This window comes from Haliotis asinina, chromosome 13, assembly GCF_037392515.1.
Source record: "Haliotis asinina isolate JCU_RB_2024 chromosome 13, JCU_Hal_asi_v2, whole genome shotgun sequence".
NCBI classification, from domain to species: domain Eukaryota; kingdom Metazoa; phylum Mollusca; class Gastropoda; order Lepetellida; family Haliotidae; genus Haliotis; species Haliotis asinina.
In genome coordinates, this window is record NC_090292.1 from 3,452,943 (window position 1) to 3,477,690 (window position 24,748).

The window sequence follows — 24,748 nt, forward strand, 5'->3', positions numbered from 1 at the left end:
TTACAAATAAGTATAAATATAATAAAATAATGAATGGCCATTTTGACTTTTTGGTGTGGCCATTTTGACTAGGGGTTTGTGGCCATTTTGACTTTTTTTTGTGGCCATTTTGACTTGGGAGATTTGTGGACATTTTGACATGTGGCCATTTTGACTAGGACCCTGGCAAAAAACTAAACTCACTCATTCACTCACTTTGATGCGCCTTGTTCCTGTTTGTAAAGTACTTCCTTTATTTATCACCATGCGTGCCTGTGATGGTTCTGTTATCTATTTTATGTGAATGTTTAGTGATATCTTTATTCTATGTCATATTCTGTGTGTGGGCCCCTTATGATGTAACATAAATTTCCTTCAGGACAATAGAGTAATATCTTATCTTAGCAGCTGAGGCCGGATAGTGCAGGTGTCTCTGGTCTTTAGGCGAAACGTGTATCAAAACCAGTCTAGTCTCGCGAGATTGGAGTTCAAAGGTCAGAGTTCAACCGTAACTTCTATGACTTCCGGTGGCCAATGTTTACAGTTTTGATGATAAAGAATTAATACGATAACACATATTATTAACACGTGAATTCTAATCAGAATCCTTGACCCTAGCCGATGGCAACTCCAGAGGAGAGTATGAGATCCTTAGAGGCGAAGGTGGTTGTTTTAGGCTCGCAAGGTAAGGACTTAGTACGAGGTGCAAACTTGTCCATTTCACTTCCGAGGCGTTCAGGCCTCTTGTCAAACATTCCGCACCTGTCTGTCACACAACATTCAACCAAATGATGATTACGGGCACTGTTATTGGAACACTGATATTGGAACACTTGTATATCTGGTATAACGTGAGCTAGGTCGACACGCCCTAACATCTGGCGAGGCCACTTAGTACACTGACAGCCTGAATACGAGCCTGAGGCAGTTTATCGCCTGTATAAAATACATATGAAATCTGACAGTCCACTGTCATACATTGGAAAGAGTTCCGCTCCTATCCTCCATCGTTTAACATAGTAAATTTACTCCAGGGAAGCCCTTTCCCAATGCATAATTCCAACACTGGTATAAGTTTATTGGTTGTTTTCAATAGCTGTGTTAGTTTGTTGAAAGTATATTTAGGGTGAGGTTTGCATGTCAGGTAATTTTGGTTTTTAAAGGGAGCAGTGGGTATGGGCGGAACTCTTACCTGTCATAAGGGTGTGGGTCAAAAAGGGGTGGCCTCTTGAGTGTCACTCTATACACCACTACATCTATGTTTGGCTTCTGATTGATTCCCAATCACGATCTAGTTTCATTATCTGCAATGAATAATTGGGACAAACTTATGACTGTCTCGAGCCACAGCCTCGTCCCAGGATATTCCTTTTCTGGTTGTGTCAAACTCTGAATGATACGAAATATTTTCATAAGTCCCATTAATTCTTGACATGGCCATAATATAACCATGTAATATGTTTTTAGACACATGAGAACATACAGTGAATTATTGCATGCACAATTTTTGAAATGTCACTAACTTATAAAAAAATTAGCGTTATCCCAAATACTGCTCATCATTCATGAACTTGCAATGTCTGTTTGACTCAGCACCTCTCGTTATGGCTGAAAGGGTCATTGTCAACACAGGTACTACAGATATGTACCCAAGGTATGTTTCTGTATACAGAGTGGTATTGTACACAGTGAAATATATATTACTGTGTATGGCTGCTTCATTTTTGACACAACCAAATACATCTAATACAACTGTATTACAGTTCCGGTCAAAATGACAAAGTGCAGATTTGAATTATCCACGTGTATCTTTCTGTATTTTGAGAGCCTTGTATGGACAGGTGTTCCATGTATTCTGTTCTGTGTTTCAGGTGTGGGAAAGACCAGTGTTGTGATCCGCTATGTCGGGGGAATGTTCAGCAAAGCCGTCAGTCCCACAATTGGAGCCTCCTTCTTCACATACAAGATGTATGTGTAAACACGGTAACTGGACACCAAACTCTGGTGTTCGTTTATAATCAACATGAGGATCAATCCAGTTAGTTTTACACATTCAGACACACAAGGGTAATTTTTGAGACTGAGGCCATTTGAGAAAAAATTCCAAACAGGAATAGAAAAATTCCCTCTATTCATATGGTCTAGAGAGTCACCAACATCTGTTCAGGACGGATGTGTCAATACTGGCCTCCTGTTATGCATACCTCATTTATGAAGCTACAATATGTACCTTTATACAAGTATGATACATTACTCTATACTGAAGCCAAGATACAATGCATATCTTCATGTAGAATATATGATATAAGTGTCACATGATATGATATGTATCTCTATACTGAAGCCAAGATACAATGCATATCTTTATACAGAATATACGATATAGGTGTCACACGATATGATGCGTATCTCTATATTGAGACCAAGATACAATGCGTATCTTCATACAGAATATGTGATATAGGTGTCACACGATATATATAAATGCCAAACTACAATTTTTTTTCTCGATGCTTCTAACACAAATGTTTTTACATAAAACTACTTCGACTTATTAAATACAGGAGGACATGAAGCAAGTGACTTGAACCCATCTGTGTAACACTGGGGAAAGGGAGCTATCATGTTTACAATAATAAGAGATACTATGACATGTCAACCAAGACAGTCAACCTGACCACCTGGTCCCGTTAGTTGCCTCTTATGACAAGCATGATTCACTAAAAACCAAATCTAACTTAAATCATCACACGTCATTTTTCCTGTTGGTTTATAGCTAAGAGTTCATTTACGTAATAAACAGTACAGTTAGAAATAAACTCTGTACTTATTATGAGAGCTATTCATCCTGGTCGTATGGCTTGAATGAAAAGTTTAATGTCACAACATTTACAGAAAACTGTTTATTTGTTGTTTTGATAAAACCAGACTGAACAGATTGTTAACAAGCAGCTTAACTTGCAAAATGTTTAGTTTGCATAGTTTGATGTTTTTGCTGTTGATCACTGACTATTGCCATATATGTGTTAAACAACAAGTAAAAAAACAGGAAAAAATGAATTCTCTGAACTGTTTCCGCACTTTATGACAATCAGGATTCACTGTTCACACACTTTATAACAATCAGGATTCACTGTTCACACACTTTATAACAATCAGGATTCACTGTTCACACAGAGGTCCTTCGTTGTAAGTTCAGAACAGTTTAGTTCTTCGCCTATTTTTTTCAATATTCCTGCAACACCATTGCAGAGGGGGGACACCAGAAATTGGCTTCACGCATTGTCCCCACTTGGGGATTGAAACCCAGGTCTTCGACATGATGAGCAAAGACTCACTAGGCTGCCCCACTGCTCCTTGATATATTACAAGGATGGAAAGACATAAAATGCAATTTACTGTTAGTTGTATTACTGCTGTACTACATGTGAACTTTACAAATTACACTCATTGTGTTTTTCCTACACAGGGGCTGCCGAGGTAGCTTAGTGTCTAAAGTGTTAGCTCATCATGCCAAAGACTCAGGTTTGATTCCTCACATAGGTATAATGTGTGAAGCCGATTTCTAGTGTCCTCCTGACATGATGTTCCTGATATCTTGCTTAAAGAGGTGTGAAACCTCACCCTCGCTCACTCACTCACTCACTCACTCACTCACTCACTCACTCACTCACCCACCCACCCACCCACTCACTCACTCACTCACCTGCACATTTTCACTGAACATTCTCCTCACTTTTGTAACAAACAGGAAACTGACAAGGACTCCAAACAAGCAACTTCTTGCGCTGGTTCATAATTTACCATGTGCAAACTTTGTGATTCTCGATTGTGTTACTCAGTGAAACTATTACTGTCCACAATTCTGGTTTGTTAATGTCAGTGCGGCCTGTCCCTATCCTGTTATAGTTATTATGCTGTATTTAGATAGGCAGCAAGGATATGCATGTCTGGTTGTCAGTTTTGTATACAAAACATATATACTGGAGAGAGTAGTTTGTATCTATTTATGTTTATTGATGTGAGATCAACAATCCACATGTACAATACATAGGAACAATCCACATGCTCAATCCACATGGACAATCCACATGCACAATCTAAATGAAAAGCCACGTAAACAATTCATTTGAACAATCCACTTGGACAGTCCACATAGACAATGCACATGGACAATCCACATGGACAATCCACAACATATCTGATACTGTATCAACCCCATCCTTGACCTACACTGTGTGGACAGTTTTGGCAGCTGCCTTGCCTATACATGCTGTAATATTTTGATTCTGAAACTGAAACATTAACCAGCAACCAGCAATCAGCCACACTGACCACTGCTACATGGTCAGTTTCTCTAAGCTTCATTTGTGTTCATCATTTTTAAAATTTTGTTCAAAGTCTTGATGACCCTTTTCTCTTGTAGGACAGTGGACAACTACAGAGTCAAACTACAAGTATGGGACACAGCAGGCCAGGAGAGATTCAGGTCAATGGTGAGTACATTCATCCAAGCAGGTCAGGAGAGATTCAGGTCAATGGTGAGTACATTCATCCAAGCAGGGCAGGAGAGATTCAGGTCAATGGTGAGTACATTCATCACAGCAGGACAGTGGACAACTACAGAGTCAAACTACAAGTATGGGACACAGCAGGTCAGGAGAGATTCAGGTCAATGGTGAGTACATTCATCACAGCAGGACAGTGGACAACTACAGTCAAACTACAAGTGTGGGACAAAGCAGGTCAGGAGAGATTCAGGTCAATGGTGAGTACATTCATCACAGCAGGACAGTGGACAACTACAGTCAAACTACAAGTGTGGGACAAAGCAGGTCAGGAGAGATTCAGGTCAATGGTGAGTACATTCATCCAAGCAGGTCAGGAGAGATTTAGGTCAATGGTGAGTACATTCATCACAGCAGGACAGTGGACAACTACAGAGTCAAACTACAAGTATGGGACACAGCAGGTCAGGAGAGATTCAGGTCATTGGTGAGTACATTCATCCAAGCAGGTCAGTGGACAACTACAGTCAAACTACAAGTGTGGGACAAAGCAGGTCAGGAGAGATTCAGGTCAATGGTGAGTACATTCATCCAAGCAGGTCAGGAGAGATTCAGGTCAATGGTGAGTACATTCATCACAGCAGGACAGTGGACAACTACAGAGTCAAACTACAAGTGTGGGACAAAGCAGGTCAGGAGAGATTCAGGTCAATGGTGAGTACATTCATCCAAGCAGGACAGTGGACAACTACAGTCAAACTACAAGTGTGGGACAAAGCAGGTCAGGAGAGATTCAGGTCAATGGTGAGTACATTCATCACAGCAGGTCAGTGGACAACTACAGTCAAACTACAAGTGTGGGACACAGCAGGTCAGGAGAGATTCAGGTCAATGGTGAGTACATTCATCCAAGCAGGTCAGGAGAGATTTAGGTCAATGGTGAGTACATTCATCACAGCAGGACAGTGGACAACTACAGAGTCAAACTACAAGTATGGGACACAGCAGGTCAGGAGAGATTCAGGTCATTGGTGAGTACATTCATCCAAGCAGGTCAGTGGACAACTACAGTCAAACTACAAGTGTGGGACAAAGCAGGTCAGGAGAGATTCAGGTCAATGGTGAGTACATTCATCCAAGCAGGTCAGGAGAGATTCAGGTCAATGGTGAGTACATTCATCACAGCAGGACAGTGGACAACTACAGAGTCAAACTACAAGTGTGGGACAAAGCAGGTCAGGAGAGATTCAGGTCAATGGTGAGTACATTCATCCAAGCAGGACAGTGGACAACTACAGTCAAACTACAAGTGTGGGACAAAGCAGGTCAGGAGAGATTCAGGTCAATGGTGAGTACATTCATCACAGCAGGTCAGTGGACAACTACAGTCAAACTACAAGTGTGGGACACAGCAGGTCAGGAGAGATTCAGGTCAATGGTGAGTACATTCATCCAAGCAGGTCAGGAGAGATTCAGGTCAATGGTGAGTACATTCATCCAAGCAGGACAGTGGACAACTACAGTCAAACTACAAGTGTGGGACAAAGCAGGTCAGGAGAGATTCAGGTCAATGGTGAGTACATTCATCACAGCAGGTCAGTGGACAACTACAGTCAAACTACAAGTGTGGGACACAGCAGGCCAGGAGAGATTCAGGTCAATGGTGAGTACATTCATCCAAGCAGGTCAGGAGAGATTCAGGTCAATGGTGAGTACATTCATCACAGCAGGACAGTGGACAACTGCAGAGTCAAACTACAAGTGTGGGACAAAGCAGGTCAGGAGAGATTCAGGTCAATGGTGAGTACATTCATCCAAGCAGGACAGTGGACAACTACAGTCAAACTACAAGTGTGGGACAAAGCAGGTCAGGAGAGATTCAGGTCAATGGTGAGTACATTCATCACAGCAGGTCAGTGGACAACTACAGTCAAACTACAAGTGTGGGACACAGCAGGTCAGGAGAGATTCAGGTCAATGGTGAGTACATTCATCCAAGCAGGTCAGGAGAGATTCAGGTCAATGGTGAGTACATTCATCCAAGCAGGACAGTGGACAACTACAGTCAAACTACAAGTGTGGGACAAAGCAGGTCAGGAGAGATTCAGGTCAATGGTGAGTACATTCATCACAGCAGGTCAGTGGACAACTACAGTCAAACTACAAGTGTGGGACACAGCAGGCCAGGAGAGATTCAGGTCAATGGTGAGTACATTCATCCAAGCAGGTCAGGAGAGATTCAGGTCAATGGTGAGTACATTCATCACAGCAGGACAGTGGACAACTGCAGAGTCAAACTACAAGTGTGGGACAAAGCAGGTCAGGAGAGATTCAGGTCAATGGTGAGTACATTCATCCAAGCAGGACAGTGGACAACTACAGTCAAACTACAAGTGTGGGACAAAGCAGGTCAGGAGAGATTCAGGTCAATGGTGAGTACATTCATCCAAGCAGGTCAGGAGAGATTTAGGTCAATGGTGAGTACATTCATCACAGCAGGACAGTGGACAACTACAGAGTCAAACTACAAGTATGGGACACAGCAGGTCAGGAGAGATTCAGGTCATTGGTGAGTACATTCATCCAAGCAGGTCAGTGGACAACTACAGTCAAACTACAAGTGTGGGACAAAGCAGGTCAGGAGAGATTCAGGTCAATGGTGAGTACATTCATCCAAGCAGGTCAGGAGAGATTCAGGTCAATGGTGAGTACATTCATCACAGCAGGACAGTGGACAACTACAGAGTCAAACTACAAGTGTGGGACAAAGCAGGTCAGGAGAGATGCAGGTCAATGGTGAGTACATTCATCCAAGCAGGACAGTGGACAACTACAGTCAAACTACAAGTGTGGGACACAGCAGGTCAGGAGAGATTCAGGTCAATGGTGAGTACATTCATCACAGCAGGTCAGTGGACAACTACAGTCAAACTACAAGTGTGGGACACAGCAGGTCAGGAGAGATTCAGGTCAATGGTGAGTACATTCATCCAAGCAGGTCAGGAGGGATTCAGGTCAATGGTGAGTACATTCATCCAAGCAGGACAGTGGACAACTACAGTCAAACTACAAGTGTGGGACAAAGCAGGTCAGGAGAGATTCAGGTCAATGGTGAGTACATTCATCCAAGCAGGTCAGGAGAGATTCAGGTCAATGGTGAGTACATTCATCACAGCAGGACAGTGGACAACTACAGAGTCAAACTACAAGTGTGGGACAAAGCAGGTCAGGAGAGATTCAGGTCAATGGTGAGTACATTCATCCAAGCAGGACAGTGGACAACTACAGTCAAACTACAAGTGTGGGACAAAGCAGGTCAGGAGAGATTCAGGTCAATGGTGAGTACATTCATCACAGCAGGTCAGTGGACAACTACAGTCAAACTACAAGTGTGGGACACAGCAGGTCAGGAGAGATTCAGGTCAATGGTGAGTACATTCATCCAAGCAGGTCAGGAGGGATTCAGGTCAATGGTGAGTACATTCATCCAAGCAGGACAGTGGACAACTACAGTCAAACTACAAGTGTGGGACAAAGCAGGTCAGGAGAGATTCAGGTCAATGGTGAGTACATTCATCACAGCAGGTCAGTGGAAAACTACAGTCAAACTACAAGTGTGGGACGCAGCAGGCCAGGAGAGATTCAGGTCAATGGTGAGTACATTCATCCAAGCAGGTCAGGAGAGATTCAGGTCAATGGTGAGTACATTCATCACAGCAGGACAGTGGACAACTACAGAGTCAAACTACAAGTGTGGGACAAAGCAGGTCAGGAGAGATTCAGGTCAATGGTGAGTACATTCATCCAAGCAGGACAGTGGACAACTACAGTCAAACTACAAGTGTGGGACAAAGCAGGTCAGGAGAGATTCAGGTCAATGGTGAGTACATTCATCACAGCAGGTCAGTGGACAACTACAGTCAAACTACAAGTGTGGGACACAGCAGGTCAGGAGAGATTCAGGTCAATGGTGAGTACATTCATCCAAGCAGGTCAGGAGAGATTTAGGTCAATGGTGAGTACATTCATCACAGCAGGACAGTGGACAAGTACAGAGTCAAACTACAAGTATGGGACACAGCAGGTCAGGAGAGATTCAGGTCATTGGTGAGTACATTCATCCAAGCAGGTCAGTGGACAACTACAGTCAAACTACAAGTGTGGGACAAAGCAGGTCAGGAGAGATTCAGGTCAATGGTGAGTACATTCATCCAAGCAGGTCAGGAGAGATTCAGGTCAATGGTGAGTACATTCATCACAGCAGGACAGTGGACAACTACAGAGTCAAACTACAAGTGTGGGACAAAGCAGGTCAGGAGAGATTCAGGTCAATGGTGAGTACATTCATCCAAGCAGGACAGTGGACAACTACAGTCAAACTACAAGTGTGGGACAAAGCAGGTCAGGAGAGATTCAGGTCAATGGTGAGTACATTCATCACAGCAGGTCAGTGGACAACTACAGTCAAACTACAAGTGTGGGACACAGCAGGTCAGGAGAGATTCAGGTCAATGGTGAGTACATTCATCCAAGCAGGTCAGGAGAGATTCAGGTCAATGGTGAGTACATTCATCCAAGCAGGACAGTGGACAACTACAGTCAAACTACAAGTGTGGGACAAAGCAGGTCAGGAGAGATTCAGGTCAATGGTGTGTACATTCATCACAGCAGGTCAGTGGACAACTACAGTCAAACTACAAGTGTGGGACACAGCAGGCCAGGAGAGATTCAGGTCAATGGTGAGTACATTCATCACAGCAGGTCAGGAGAGATTCAGGTCAATGGTGAGTACATTCATCCAAGCAGGACAGTGGACAACTACAGTCAAACTACAAGTGTGGGACAAAGCAGGTCAGGAGAGATTCAGGTCAATGGTGAGTACATTCATCCAAGCAAGTCAGGAGAGATTCAGGTCAATGGTGAGTACATTCATCACAGCAGGCCAGGAGAGATTCAGGTCAATGGTGAGTACATTTATCACAGCAGGTCAGTGGACAACTACAGAGTCAAACTACAAGTGTGGGACAAAGCATATCAGGAGAGATTCAGGTCAACAGTGAGTACATTCATCACAGCAGGACAGTGGACAACTACTGAGTTAAACTACAAGTGTGGGACACAGCAGGTCAGGAGAGATTCAGGTCAATGGTGAGTACATTCATCACAGCAGGACAGTGGACAACTACAGTCAAACTACAAGTGTGGGACACAGCAGGTCAGGAGAGATTCAGGTCAATGGTGAGTACATTCATCACAGCAGGACAGTGGACAACTACAGAGTCAAACTACAAGTATGGGACACAGCAGGTCAGGAGAGATTCAGGTCAATGGTGAGTACATTCATCACAGCAGGCCAGGAGAGATTCAGGTCAGTGATGAGTACATTCATCACAGGTCAGGAGAGATTCAGGTCATTGGTGAGTACATTCGTCACAGCAGGACGGGAGAGATTAAGGTCAATGGTGAGTGCTCACAACAGGATGGGAAAGATTCAGGTCAGTGGTGAGTACATTCACAACAGGATGGGAGAGATTCAGGTTGATGGTGAGTATATTCATCACAGCAGGGTGGGAGAGATTCAGGTCGATGTTGAGTATATTCATTACGGCAGGGTGGGAAAGACTGAGATTGAGTATATTCATGCTTGCAAGACTGGAGAGATTCACAGTTTTTGCCCAAGGCATAATGATTTAGGAGTCACCATGGCCCCTGGTGTTTTGAAAGGGGGTTGATATGTTTTGAGGGAGTCAGCTTCAGTTGGGAACTTTCATCGAGACATCAGTTGTGTAACAGCAACAAACTACAAGATAAGGGAGGTTTGGTATTTAATTAGCACTGAGCAGCTAACTGGCAAACAAACTAAGTAGTCCTAAACAATTTAAATATTACACCATCTGAACTAAATGCCCAGTAGCATGAAGATCTGTTTAGAATTTGTCATCAGCAGCCCATGTTTGTCATAAGAGCAAACTAACAGGACCAGGTTGTCAGGCTTGTGGCTTGATGGATGCATGTAATGGTGTACCATGCTCATGATGTCAATCACTGGATTGTCTGGTCCAGACTCAAATACCACCATATAGCAGGAATATTGCTGTGTGCGGCATTAAGCAAGAAACACACAAACAAATATCATAAATAGTTGATATGAAATATATAGTGTTCAAATTTCCCCTTCATGTATACACAGTAATAGTGGCTTTGGTACTTACATACAAGTAGCCATTGACAGCATGAAAATTTCAAATATATAGTGAAACTAAATGCAGAATAGCACTTATAAGTGAAAAGAAAAGGTGGCACATTACTGAATGTGGCAGCCATTTTGAAATCGAAGATGGCCGTCGATGGCATGATGGGAAAATTTGGAAACATTGATTTTCAGATTAAGTGTTGTGAGTGGTTTAAGAATATGTATACTGTTGCTAATCTCCAATTTCTTTGAACGAAAATACATCATACAATGGATTAAAACAAACACTCACTCCTGTAGTCTTTTTGTCTGGGTCGTTGGCTTTGTTGATTTTCATAGAAAGATAGACCAAAAGTGGTCAATATAATTCTGGAAACCTGAAACCTTTTAATTTGCATTTCGGACACCCTTGCACTTCCTCCACAGACCAGGCAGTGGGCTAGCTTTGCGGTTGAAGTGTTCACTAGTCATGCCAAGGGCCTGGGTTCAATTCCCCACATGGGTACAATGTGTGAAGCCCACTTCTGATGTCTCCAGAAAAGATGTTGCCGGAATATTGCTAAAAGTGCTATAAAACCACACTGACTCACTTCTCCACCTACCAGGGAGATGTGATTGAATCTTCTGTCATGTGCCTTGTACTCATAAACAAGGCAATATGGATGACAAAACTCAACACTGTCAGATCACTGTAAACAAAGGATAAGTGAAAATAGTCTTATGACATATTTTTAAAGAAACTTAAACATTTCATGGCATGTTTATCCAAATGTTATACTATGTGTAAGTCAAATGGACTGAAAGTAAATTTCTCTATTTCATTTTCGAGGTGGATAATGAGTTGTACCTGGGTACCCAGACCCAGACCGGATCATGTAACTAATAGATTAAACAATATAATGTGTCATTCAAAGGTTGTATTGTCTTTGAAGATTTAGAAAATTTACACAGGTCACTTCTGTTGAATTATGATATGGTTAAAATACTGGAAAAAACAAAATTTCAGCCTCCCGAGTTGAAGAATACGTTGTCATTTCATGCAAATTTGATGTCAGAAATTAACATAACAAGTAGCCGGGAAGGGTAATTTGTATGGAGTACCCAGGTAGAAAATTTGGATGCATCCAAGTTCTGTTGTCGTGGGATCCATGGATTTTCACAAAAAGTGGGATTTTTTCTGAACCCTTTTCCTCTGATCTGAACAGATTGCTCACAGGTGTAGTGTTTTGATTTGTACCGCAATGAACTAAAAATAGATACACTGTCAATCATTATGTGTTTTGATATGGGTGTGTAATGTCACTGATGTTCAGTATCAGATGTTGCAATGTGGACGTGTTTCTTGTGAGTGAGTGAGCCACATTCAACAATATTCCAGCTATATGGGTTCAGTCAGTAAATATTTGAGTCTGAACCTGACAATCCAGTGATCCAGCATCTAGGAACTGACAACATGTGTCAACCCAGTCAGCGAACATTGGTTACTGAAGGCCAACATTGTAACCCAGATGTAGAGGAAGGAAGGAGTGTAAGAATGTGACCTATGTTCTGTGTTTCAGGCCCCAATGTACTACCGGAAGGCTAATGCAGCCATGTTGGTTTATGACATCACTTCCTCTGACAGTTTCTATGACATCAAAGATTGGGTTAAAGGTCAGGCAAAGCATGTTGATAATAAATAATGGTGAAAATTTATATAGCGCTAAATCTAACCACTTATATTTGAAGCTTTTGAAGCAGTTTTGCTGTATGATCTAAAACAGAAATAATTCCTTAATGTTGGAAACATTGGTATTTTGGATAGATTTCTTGCGATGGATGGATGGATGGATGGATTGATAAAACTTGTGTTTTAATTTTTCAGAACTGAAGAAAAATGTTGACACACCTATTGGTAAGTACAATAAAATTGTTGTCATCTATTGCCTTCCTGTCAACCGTTAACATAAGATTTACACCTTTCATGGACACATACATTTAGACCATAGCCAATCAGATTCAAAGATACATGGATATCAGTTCTGAGAAAATTACTTCATGAGGTACAGTTTCATGGTATTTGTTACAACAAAGAAACACTAACATTCATTAAGTTGAATGGCATACGTACCATTCATGTTAAACTTCAGTCACGATACTTACGACTGAGTACAATGTTAATAACAAGTTCTAAGAATATCTATATATCTTTTATTAACTTTGAAGAGTCTATGGAAAAGTTAATACTAATTTGACCCCAAAAAACTATGCCAATACAGGTTTGCTTGGCAGTGATATGACACAAGAGAGTTATCTCACTTCCCTAACTCACAGGTAGTTTACTACTTGTTGCACGAACAAGTGAATGTTCTGTGTGAGTACAAATAAAAGCTATAACGAAGAGTTCTTTCGTATCCTGCCAAGTCACAGGTGGAACTGTACCCGTAACATCGCAGTTCTTTTTTTTCAACTTTATAGATTGAATTGGTGTTTTTGATGATTTGTTTCAGTAATCTGCAAATTTGTGTTTTACATTTCATGTGACCTTTAGGGCCATAAATGCAATATACAGTATTTAATGACAAGACAATGTTCAATGCAGTAGTGATAAAGATTGGGAATGCAGATTACATATTTAATGACAAGACAATGTTCAATGCAGTAGTGATAAAGATTGGGAATGCAGATTACATAACTAGAGAGAAGTCTCACATGGCTTGGCTACATAGTTTTAGAAATTTTTGGATGATGGCTGTCCTGAATTGGATGCTGTAAGAGATTACACAATATTTTAATTTAATTAATTTTAGTTGCATTATAAAATGGCAAGATGAAAATTTTATTCCAATTTTCAAAGTGTACCGAACTAGACAGGTGACGGTGTATGCAGGTTTCATTGTTCAGTTAAACAATTCAAATTGAAGATATTGTTTTATTGTTTTAGTGTTTTAACTCCCTCACAGCAATAGTACATGGAAACATTGTCACCACTTGTGTCGAGTATTAACAATAATATGGTATTGAACAGCAAAATCACAGCAAAAAAAAAATCCACAAAAGTTTGTACGATATGACCTGTGAACCAGCTGATTGAACAGCTGATGAAATAGAGAAATGTACCTAACTCATGTTACATGGGAGAAGTAAATTTCTAGTAGTAACATTGACGTTTTGAACATTGCAGTTTTACAAAAAGTGTTATTAATTTTTTCTTCTAAAGGCCTGACCTTTTTTCTTGTTTTACTGATCAGCCTGCCGTATGTTTACAAGAAAAAGAAAAAGTAAAAAATTAATTTACCCTGCCCCCAAAATACAATCCTAATGTTTTCACTGGCCAAAATGTACACAAAATGCTAGTTACTGCTCAAGAAATGCAGTTACTCATGCATAAACATACAAGGGAGTAAATACCCAGTTGCTTAAACTTGGCTTGATTGTTGTGAACCAATGACTTACACCAGGAAAAATTTGTCACCTAGTGTCGTGGGCTGTGACAAACGCTTGCACATTGTTAAAGTGGCATTTTTGTTTCTGTAAACAGTGTAAGGCACTGGATAGACTTCCAGCCAAGCTGGTTGCGGTACAAGTTACCCTTATTGATGTGAATCAATGACTTGTTGCAGGAACATAGTGTCACACAAACTATAGCAGCTGTACATGTGGTTTTGAAACTTTGTGAACCTTTTACAATCCTGTATCCCTGTGTCAGTCAGTAGAATTGGAATTTTAACTTTTATGTTTATTTCCCTTTAATTCGTTGCTTTGTTTTTTTTCTTTTAATTCAACTTTGATATTTAGCTTTTGTAAATTTAGGTCAGATGGAACCCATAGTAGCAAAGTTTTACATGTATTTTTTCCTAATTTAACAGAAAACCTAGGATCAATATTGCAGTAAGAATCATGTGACAATGTGAAAAAGATATTGGGGTCAACCAATATACAGGTGACTGTTCAATCCTGCCCGCTAACTTCCTGATATTAAAACTATGTCATGCTATCAGTTTTTGACATTGCTAAGTATAGATGAACCTGTATCATACCATTCACATAAGTATGAATCACGATGAGGGAAATATCACACAGTCCTAACACCCTATCTGTTGTTCATCTTGTAGTTTGTGTCTTTCTGTCCATACTTGTATACATTTTATGGATGGACCTGTTGTCTGGTGAGCTTGTGTCTTTCCTTTGCTGTTCTAGGGGTACTAGCAGCCAGGATTAGGGTGCATCTGGGCTGATTTGGGGATTTTTCAGTTCCTGTACCTGCATCAAGTGCAACCTGGCTTATAGGTTTTGTTGCACTGAGTGCAGCCTGGCTTATAGGTTTGCTTATAGGTTTGGCTGCACATAATGCAGCTTAGCTTATAGGTTCGGCTGCACATCGTGCAACCTGGCTTATAGGTTTGGTTGCACTAACAAAGTTTTGGTTGGCAGAGGCACTGACTGTAGAACATAACATAAACACTTGTTTAGCTATTTTCATAACAAGTACTCAATACCAGACACATTCAACAGAAGCTAACCCCATGATGATAATGATAAATGATTCTGTTTAAGCTTTACATTACCTTTGTTTGTAAATCTCAATTATATAACTACCGCCATGTGACTGATGAATGAGTACACAATCATTTATGTTTGTAACAAGTCTTGTAACCTCCAAACATTGCTTCCCAGTGAAAACACAGGAAAATTGCACTCTGCATATTGAATAAAACTTTAAATAAAAGGATGTTGGAAAAACAGGTCAGGTCCGGTCAGGTCCTAGATTTTTATAAGTGCCATAAATTAACATTAACTCACAACTATCATAGCGCTATGTAAGCTTCGAAAATGTGGGCCCTGGTCTTTTCACAGAGAATCACACTTTATATTTTATGGGTCTCCGAGAAAACTTACCATATTCATTATAATCAGTCTAAAGTCATGAAAAAGAAGTCATGAAGTTGCCACCTCTTGAATGATACCAGACAGCTACAATACCTTTTTGTGTTGCTCAATTCTGTAAGGGGGCAGTGGGGTAGCCTAGTTGTTAAAGAATTTCCTTGAGGGTCCAGGTTCCATTCTCCACATTGGTACCATGTGTGTCACTCATTTCTGTGATGGAATATTGCAAAAAGTGATGCAAAATCATACTCACTCACTCACTCACTCACTCACTCACTCACTCACTTTTTATGTAAAGAACCTTTAACTAAGCAGAAGCTAATCTGGACTGTTGCTTTAGTCGTCTGTAATGGAGGCCTATGTGAATTTCTTTCAGATCTGTATAGAAATCTGCAACTATTACTGCTGAAAATACAGAATGATAAAATCCCTTAACAAACACTATCGTCTATTTATTTAAATATGTCACTCAGTCATTTGGAGAAATCCTTGCTGTTTCAGTCATGTGTCTTATTGGGAACAAGGCTGACCTTGACAGTGGAAGAAAGGTTAGCGTGGAAGATGCCCAAGAATATGCAGAATCCATTGATGCCCTTTTTGCTGAAACATCGGCGCTGAAAAATATTGGTGAGATTTGCACATCTTATAGTGATATTTTACCAAATCATGGTTTAAATTATGATTGCAAAATCATCATGGCAATCAAATTGTATATTTTCTTGAATCGTGTCAGGGGTCCCAAAATAGGGCAAATGACTTCAAGAAAGCAACTTGTCCTGACTAATTTTCCACTTTCCCTGATTTTTTGACACAATGCGTGATGTTAATGTTTACTGGACTATTTATCGAAGAGTGTGAATTGCACTCTCTACTTAATTATTATTGCAAACTTTCATAGCTTCATTATGAGCAGATGTGAAATGAAATCCAAGATTATTTCCAGTTTGAAACCATAAGTGGAAATTATTTAGTAGTCCACGGACAAGTATGACACCATTATTTGATTGCCCAAAATGAAAACTGACTTGTCCCGGGTGTCAGGCGATGGGGTTTTCCTCAGCAAAAAACCTCGTTGTTACTTTACTAACTCGTGTTGATATATATGATATCAGTAGACACTTGGGTGAGATTCTCTAAGTAACCATGTGGGGAACTGAATCCAGGTCCCTTTTACCCCTTGGCTACCTCTGTGAACAAAATCCATGAAGAATTAATGTTCTCTAAACAACTGACTGCTGTTTCAGGTATTGAGGAGGCGTTTCTTCAGGTGGCGAAGCAGTTGATCAAAGTGTACGAAACACATCCCAATTCTGGACTCGGCAATGCAGATCCTCCGTCAAGTCCAGATCTCTTCAGTGCCGATGCTGTAAAACTCACCGAGAAACCAGTGCCAAAACAACAAGACAGCGATGGGTGTGGCTGCTGACGAAAGCCCTGATGTTTTCCTTCCATATCACCGGAATCTTCAGGAAGTCAGGTGGATGTTGAACACATCAAGTGAACAATGAGAAGCGGAGATGTTCCCGCAGACTCAAGGCAGGACACTGTGCTTTGTGTACATGGTGTAATGACTACTTTGGTAAAACCTTCTTATGAATTCAGCAGTTATGGTGTGCACTTGCAGATAAACGGTTGCTAGACAACGGTCATTTATTCCAGGTTGGTGTTGACAAATGGAATGGCAGGCCAAAGAGCAGAGGGTAAAGGTGAAGGACACTGAAACACATGAGGGTCAAAGGAATTCCCGAAAACTGAAATGTTTGCATGGGAATAGTCATGTTACAATGGACTGTGTAAGAAGATATACAGTGATTTTACGTTTTGACTTTTTAGGGAGGGCGATATAACAAACATTAAGGGAGGCTTCTTGTTTTTTAAAAAAGGCAAATTCAGCAACGCTGTAACAAATGACCGGTGCCTCAGCTAGGGTAGAAACCCTCCTTTTTTAAGAAAATGTTTCATTGTGATGAGTTTTATCATGAGTCATTGTACACTGAGTGATCATAGCTTAAGTGTGCTTATTTTAGTAAATCTGGCACAGTTATCTCAGACAACATCATTATAAGACAGTTAGGTGTTTGTTCAAGCTTTACTCATGAGTCTGACCAAAAAAGTGGTGAAAAAATAGTCAAATATTGTATGCTATTTTTGCTATTTTATTGTATGCTATTATTGTATGCTATTTAGTAGATTATATTTTTAGAGTTTCTTCAGAATATTTACCTTAATTAACACTGCATTAGATAATGAGCATATATTGGGGCAATCACAAAGAAACCAAGGTTGATACCATGTTGCCTAGATAAAATGTAACACTAATGACAGAACCTCCAACTGTGTAGATCAATATTTAGGAATGGCTGCATTGTCTTGTTTAGACGCAATGATTTACTCTCTGATGTCATATAGCTGGAATGTTGCTGCACAAACAGCCACCCAGGGCTAGCCTAGTGGTTAAGGTATTCGCTCCTCACACCAAAGACCTGGGTTTAGTTCTCTACATAGATACAATACCCAATCCGTTTATCAGATAGACAGATTGCGCCCATACAGTAGTTACAAGACAGACAGAGCTCCATATTGACACTGATTTCATCATTCCATGAAGTGCGTCACCATGGCATTGTGTAATCATAAGTCACCTCGTTGACCAGAGAAGGTCAGGAATGTCTGGAACACAGTCTAAGTAAACTTACTGACGACTTAGTCACAGTGTTATTCGTTACACTCCACCACTGAGTCTAACAAACCAATCAAACGCGCAACGGTTAAACAGATTTAGCCAATCAGACAACAGCCACTACTTAGGGACTGGAGGGACTTACGAAATATTCAGGTCACACAGATCTCTCCACAAACAAAATTCTGCATATAACACAGTTATTTGACCTGCAGTATATACCCAATGGGGATTCTGTTGGCATGGTTACCATTAGCTAGTATTTCCACAAGCTGACATCCTTGCATATTGCCAAAAACACTATTTATTGTTTACTCACCCTTGTCATGGTTGTAACGAGCGACATGTGCATCACTCGGAAACGAGCATACACTAAATAGTGTTTCCGGAATCTTACGGGTACAAATGTTTTCGAGATAATAAGTTCAACAGCTATGTGCGAATGTCCACTTTCGCAATTTGGTAAGCTGTGTTCTGATTGGTCAATCTCAAAGGTTACCTGACACAACCTCCTACTAGGTTTTGTTAGACTCAGCAGTGGAGTGTAACGAAAGGTACTGAGACTGAGTTTACTTGGACTGGTCCAGAACACATTCTGTTTTCAGTCAGAACGGAGTGAAGCAGGCGACTGTATGACCCTATGTGAGTGAGTTTAGTTTTACGCCACACTCGGCAATATTCCAGCTACAGAGGAAGCTGTCTAAACCAGCACTCATTTGGACTGAATAAATAATCCAGTTTAGAAAATGTGCCGGATTGCAGAGCTGATGATAAATATACAAGCCATGGATGGGATTGTGATTTTATACTGGTGTTGACAACCTGCCAGATTGGACAGATGCCGGTTATGACAGCTTCCACTGTATAAGGCGGTGGATTGTAAGTAATGACCAGACAGTCCAGTGATCAACAGCATGAGCATGGATGTATGCAACTGGGATATGAGCTGGATCAGTGAGCATGACCACCAGATCCTGTTAGTCACCTCTTACATCAAGCGTAGGTTACTTAAGGTTTATTTTAATCCGAATCATCACATGTTTAAATGCAGTGAATAGTGTTAATGAACATCTACACCAAATCATCAAGTCACTTAGTGAATTTATGCAAGGAGGGTACCAAACAATATCTATATGAAGCAAATATGATGCTTATTTATCATAAAATACTCTTTTGGTTTTTTTTGAAGGCATACCATCGTTCCACATTAGTGTGTTTTATCAGTTTGGCTTGGTGATTCTATTTAGGGAAGTGTTAATGTAACTATATGAAACACACAACCACAGACAATATGAAGTAATCCTTTTTTAAGACAATATTTTTACACATTATTTTATATGCTTGCGTGTAAGGGGGATAATTAAGTAGTTATCTCCCTTGCTAGCTTTGAGAATGAATGTGTTGCAGTACAAAAGTTGGGAGGTGGATAGTGAGCTTTGTTTGATTGTTTATGTTGATATTGAGGCTGCAGAGTTGAGTGGATTGGTTCAGGGCCTCCTTTCACAAAGCAACCTTTACTAAGGTTAATCATGACTCCCATCCTTTAACACTGCGCTAAGGTTACCTCAGACTTAGGTAGCCTTAGTGCAGTGTTAAAGAATGGGAGTTAAGATTGCTTTGTGAAAGGAGCCCCTGATCACTACTCCTGGTGCTACTGTTTAGTTTAGGGAAGAAATACTCAAGCGTGTTACTGAAAGATTCTGTAGGCTGCAATTTACAAACAACTAGCTTATCCTGTGACTTGTGTGTTAATGTCTCACATGTGATGTTGTCAATCTGTGTATATTGGATACATTCCATTCTGTTGCTTTCTATTTACATATGCTGTATGTAAAACATACATATACAAGAGGCTTGTCTGGGTGAAGTGTTACTCACATTGTTTCTACATTGTTATCTCAGTGACACCAAGGTGTGGCCATTTTCGGTACCTCTGAGTTATTTCAGCTGCAGAAACACATGCCACTTCATCTATGTAAGTCTGGACTGATTCAACAATACATATACTCTTCAAAAAACTAGAACTTCATTTTAATGAGTGAAAAATAGGTTCAGGTTCCCGGCTTTTTTTGACTGTATAGATAAAAGCTTTTTGAGAAGATTATATTGATGACCATCTTGAGCTCTCATAGGAGTTAGTTGCAGTAGTAATTGAAGATGTGACTGTTTGTAGAGGTGATGTCATCCTCCTCGATCCAGGGAGTAACACTGCTCGCCTTGTAGGATAAGTACTCAAGACCCATACGCTGCCATATCTTGTTTCACGATATTAAATTATAACTTCCTAGAAAGTTTCTTGCATGTATGTAATTTCACTGCAATCTTATTCAGATTCAATCATACTAAACTGTAACATGTGGTAGGTTGGGTTACTTAGTCATTCATACCCTGGGTCAGTGAAGATGGAACAATGTAGAGCATCACTGTACATGTATAAATTGGATGCCATGGTTACCAAGTATGATGTTTGGTTGTAGTGGTAACTATAACCATAGCTGGGTTTTATTGAATGTGTACAGAATTAATGTAACCTGTTGGTTATATATAAACCTAACATAATCAGGGTGATGTTGTTACACATGCAAGATCAACCACAGCAAAATACACTTATCCACTTATGTTCTGCTTTCCACATATACTCCACTTCCTTGTTTCACTCGTGTTCTGCTTTCCACATATACTCCACTTCCTTGTTTCACTCGTGTTCTGCTTTCCACATATACTCCACTTCCTTGTTTCATTTATGTTCTGCTTTCCACATATACTCCACTTACTTGTTTCACTCATGTTCTGCCCAAAACCCCTGTGTCAAAATGACTGTGGTTTAGTGCTGGTTTGGAACACTGACCCAAACACTTATACTTCGAGTGTGTGATATGTCTGTTGTATCGCTGGTTGTTATTCTTCATAATGACCTCAACACACTTCACATCAAGGTTGACTTAATAGAACATAGCGAGAGTAAGCCTCAGTTCCTGGTTTGTGTCGTAGCATTCAGGGCATTTTGTTTTGTGTTTGTCAGTGACATTTCATCACTTCTGACCAGGGGTTATGTGTGTTGTGTTTATTCTGAAGCAGGGTTTGGGCAGGGCAGTTTTATCAGTTTCAAATGTTTTTACCTCTGTAATATATTTACTATTTATTCCAAAGTTTATGAACTGCAGGAAATTAAGAACAACATATCAGCAAGTCATTGTTTTCAAGCATCCAGCCTGACACCTTACAGACTTTACACCACACCTTACAGACTTTACATCACATCAAAGAGACTTTACATCAGACCTTATAGGCTTAACATTACACCATACAGACTTTACACCACACCATACAGACTTTACACCACACCATACAGGCTGTATATCACACCATACAGACTTTACACCACCCCATACAGACTTTACACCACACCATACAGACCTTACACCACACCATACAAACTTTACACCACCCCATACAGACTTTACGCCACACCATACAGGCTGTATATCACACCATACAGACTTTACACCACACCATACAGACTTTACACCACACCATACAGACCTTACACCGCACCATACGAACTTTACACCACCCCACACAGACTTTACACCACACCATACAGGCTGTATATCACACCATGCAGACTTTACATCATGCTGTATGGGCTACATTTCACACCTGTTCAGCATTCACTAGTCATGCTGAATATGGGTACAATGTTTGAAGCTCATTTCTGGTGTCCCCACCATGATATTTCCACTTTTAGTGGCACAAAGCCAAACTCCCTCACTCCCTCATGAATGTGTTTTAGGATTGGACTTTGTACATTGTTTATAGTTTGCCTGTGTTTGAACAACAGTGCCTGCAGCTCATCTGTAACAGATTATGTCGCATCCTCCTTCAGTTGTAACCATAGCGATCAACTGTATTCATAGCAGTGTTGTGAAGAAAACACTGTAGAAACTCCTGAGACGATCCCTACCAGATATTTCACAACAAACAAAACACCTAATATACCACTCAACATAGTAGGGGATACTGGATATACAAGATTGATAAAGTGTAAATGATGAAGCAAAGGAGAAAACAGAAGATGAAGAGAAATCAGGTTATAATGTGACAATTTATTCCATTGTTTCGGAAAGTTTCATGTGCGGATATCTATTACTTTTTCTCATATACACCGGCTAGTGGTGTACTATAATGGAATATCCCCTACTTGTTTTGAATGGCATAACTGTACAACTCCCCTTTCGTCCTACTAAAACAGGCATGTATTTGCCTGGCAAACTGTTTTTGCAAGGCCTGTGCAATGCTCATGTAAGGCCTTAGAACACAAATGACTTGACGTTGTATATGAGAATATGTTTACCTATCTGAATTGTGGTGTTATTTATGCACAAGCAGGTTGAGCGACCTAGAACCAAAACAGTTCCTCTTGCACCTGACAAGGAATGTAGATAACATAACATTGCCACTCCCCTCTTGATATGTGTAGGATAAAGCATGACCTCAAGGTTAAGGTCAAGGCCAAGGGCTTACTTTCCCAACTATAACCGAGGAGGAGTGCTTTATCATGCGTATATACCTGAAGTGTTCTTCTCATTAAATACTTGGTCATCTCTTGTTTTCCTAGAATAACATTTGAGGTTTTTGTTTTGTAGGGACAGGTTTTACATTTCACTAGACAGACCTCTTCCCAGGTTTTACTTCTCATTAGTAAGACCTCTTCCCAGGTTTTACTTCTCGTTAGTAAGACCTTTTTCCAGGTTTTACTTTCTGCAGTCTTTTCCTAACTCTATACGAACATCCAACATTCAAATGATATATGAGTGTTTGAAATCAATTGGAAAATATCATTCAAGATTAAGCTCAGAGGGCAAATGTTTTCCCTAGCAAGATTGGAACTCATAGATCTTAAGGTAAACGCTCTACCACACCACCACCAGCCAACAAAAGATGTTGGTTTATCTATTTATAGTTACTGTCATTAAACTGATTTTACTTGTGCTTCAGTTACTGTTATGTAGCTTCATATGATAGAGAGAACACTTCTGCTTGATATTGGTAGACAATGTAAAACCATCGGGGTCAGGTAATTTTCCTACAGTTTTACATTGTCTACCAAAACCTCGGAAGCATGTTTTCTCAGTGATGGATAATTAGATGTCCATGTAACGAAGCTACGAAGCAATAACTGAAGCAGTGGTAACGTCCAATAAAATGAGAGTAACTATAAATATATAAATTGTTTTAGAGGCATTTTAGAAGTTGCTGAGCTGAATGTGACGGAACAAATTTTATGGATGATCAGCTTGTTTATTTTCACAATAGCTACATTTCGGTATGGATTCTTGAAAACGGTATAAGAATCCATACCGAAATGTCACTATTGTGAAAATAAACAAGTTGATCATCCATAAAATTTGTTCCGTCACCTATGAATATATAATTGAACCATGCAGTGTTCATGGGCTTGGTAGCCATGAGGCAGAGCACCCACCAAACATTCTGACTGGTTTCATTCCAGCTCGGGAAACATTTGTATTTAAAAATTGATCTGCGATGATATTTTCCAGTTGAATTGGAATGTTGATGTTAATATAGAGTTATGAAAAAGTAAAACCTGAGAAGAGGTCTTACATTCAAAAGGTAAAACCTGGAGATAGGTCTTCCGTGCAGTAGTAAAACCTGGAGATAGGTCTTCCGTGCAGTAGTAAAACCTGGAGATAGGTCTTACATGCATTAGTAAAACCTGGAAGCAAACAAAAACCTCAAATGCAGCTGTTCTGGGGAAAAATGTCTTTAGGTTTATATGTGACAAGATTTGTCGATTTGTTTTGAATGTTTTGAAACTCACCTACATAGTCAAACTCACGGATATTCATATTTGGTACAAATCAACCATTAAAATGGCATTTTTATGTAATTTGTTTTTACTTTCTGTTTCCTTTTGTTTTTTTCTTTGATATGCTTAAGTAATTCATATAGCACCCTTTTAACTCAGGAATTCATTTCACATTCTAATGCGTGTTCAATGTTATGTAGGGTGGGTTGCATCAAACAGCAGACAATCATATACAGTGCAAAGTTAATTTTTCTTGGGTTTGTCTACATATGAAGGGGTGGGGTGGGTATGTGGTTGAAGTGATTGTTCATCACGCTGAAGACCTGTGTTCGATTCCCCACATGGTTTCAATGCACGAAGCCCATTTCTGGTGTCCCCCTGCTGTGATATTGCTGGAATATTGCTAAAAGATGTGCAAGACTTAACTCTCTGATATTCCTGTACTTCTTTCAAGTTAATTGTTACCATGGTTACGGTACAATATATTCCTGCAGTATCTCAGGTTGTGTCAACATGCACACAGTCAGTGTTAACTATCAGATGTAATGCTTTCACAGCTGCCTTAAACACTGTGATACATGTGAACTGTTGAAATGCGTTTCAGACAAATGACGTTTTTATTTTTGTAAATACCAGTGGGAATGTCTGGCTGTAATTGTATATAGATGAAAATAAACAAGTATAACGACTTA

At 40.2% G+C, this 24,748-nt stretch overlaps 1 protein-coding gene across 1 annotated transcript; it reads left to right on the plus strand.

Annotated features, from left to right (window-relative positions):
• Nucleotides 1–497: 497 nt before the first annotated feature.
• Nucleotides 498–24,748, plus strand: LOC137260147 (uncharacterized). The gene is made up of 7 exons (XM_067797845.1): nt 498–664; nt 1,851–1,947; nt 4,406–4,475; nt 12,240–12,333; nt 12,545–12,574; nt 16,048–16,173; nt 16,791–24,748. Exons 1-7 carry the CDS (start codon nt 601–603, stop codon nt 16,970–16,972), a joined length of 663 nt encoding a protein of 220 aa, XP_067653946.1. The 5' UTR covers nt 498–600; the 3' UTR covers nt 16,973–24,748.

Coding starts and splice junctions, on each gene's coding strand:
- LOC137260147 (XM_067797845.1), top strand. CDS start 601: ATGGCAACTCCAGAGGAGAGTATGAGATCCTTAGAGGCGAAGGTGGTT. Junction 12,334..12,544: donor CATCAAAGATTGGGTTAAAG/GTCAGGCAAAGC, acceptor TTAATTTTTCAG/AACTGAAGAAAAATGTTGAC. Junction 16,174..16,790: donor ATCGGCGCTGAAAAATATTG/GTGAGATTTGCA, acceptor CTGCTGTTTCAG/GTATTGAGGAGGCGTTTCTT.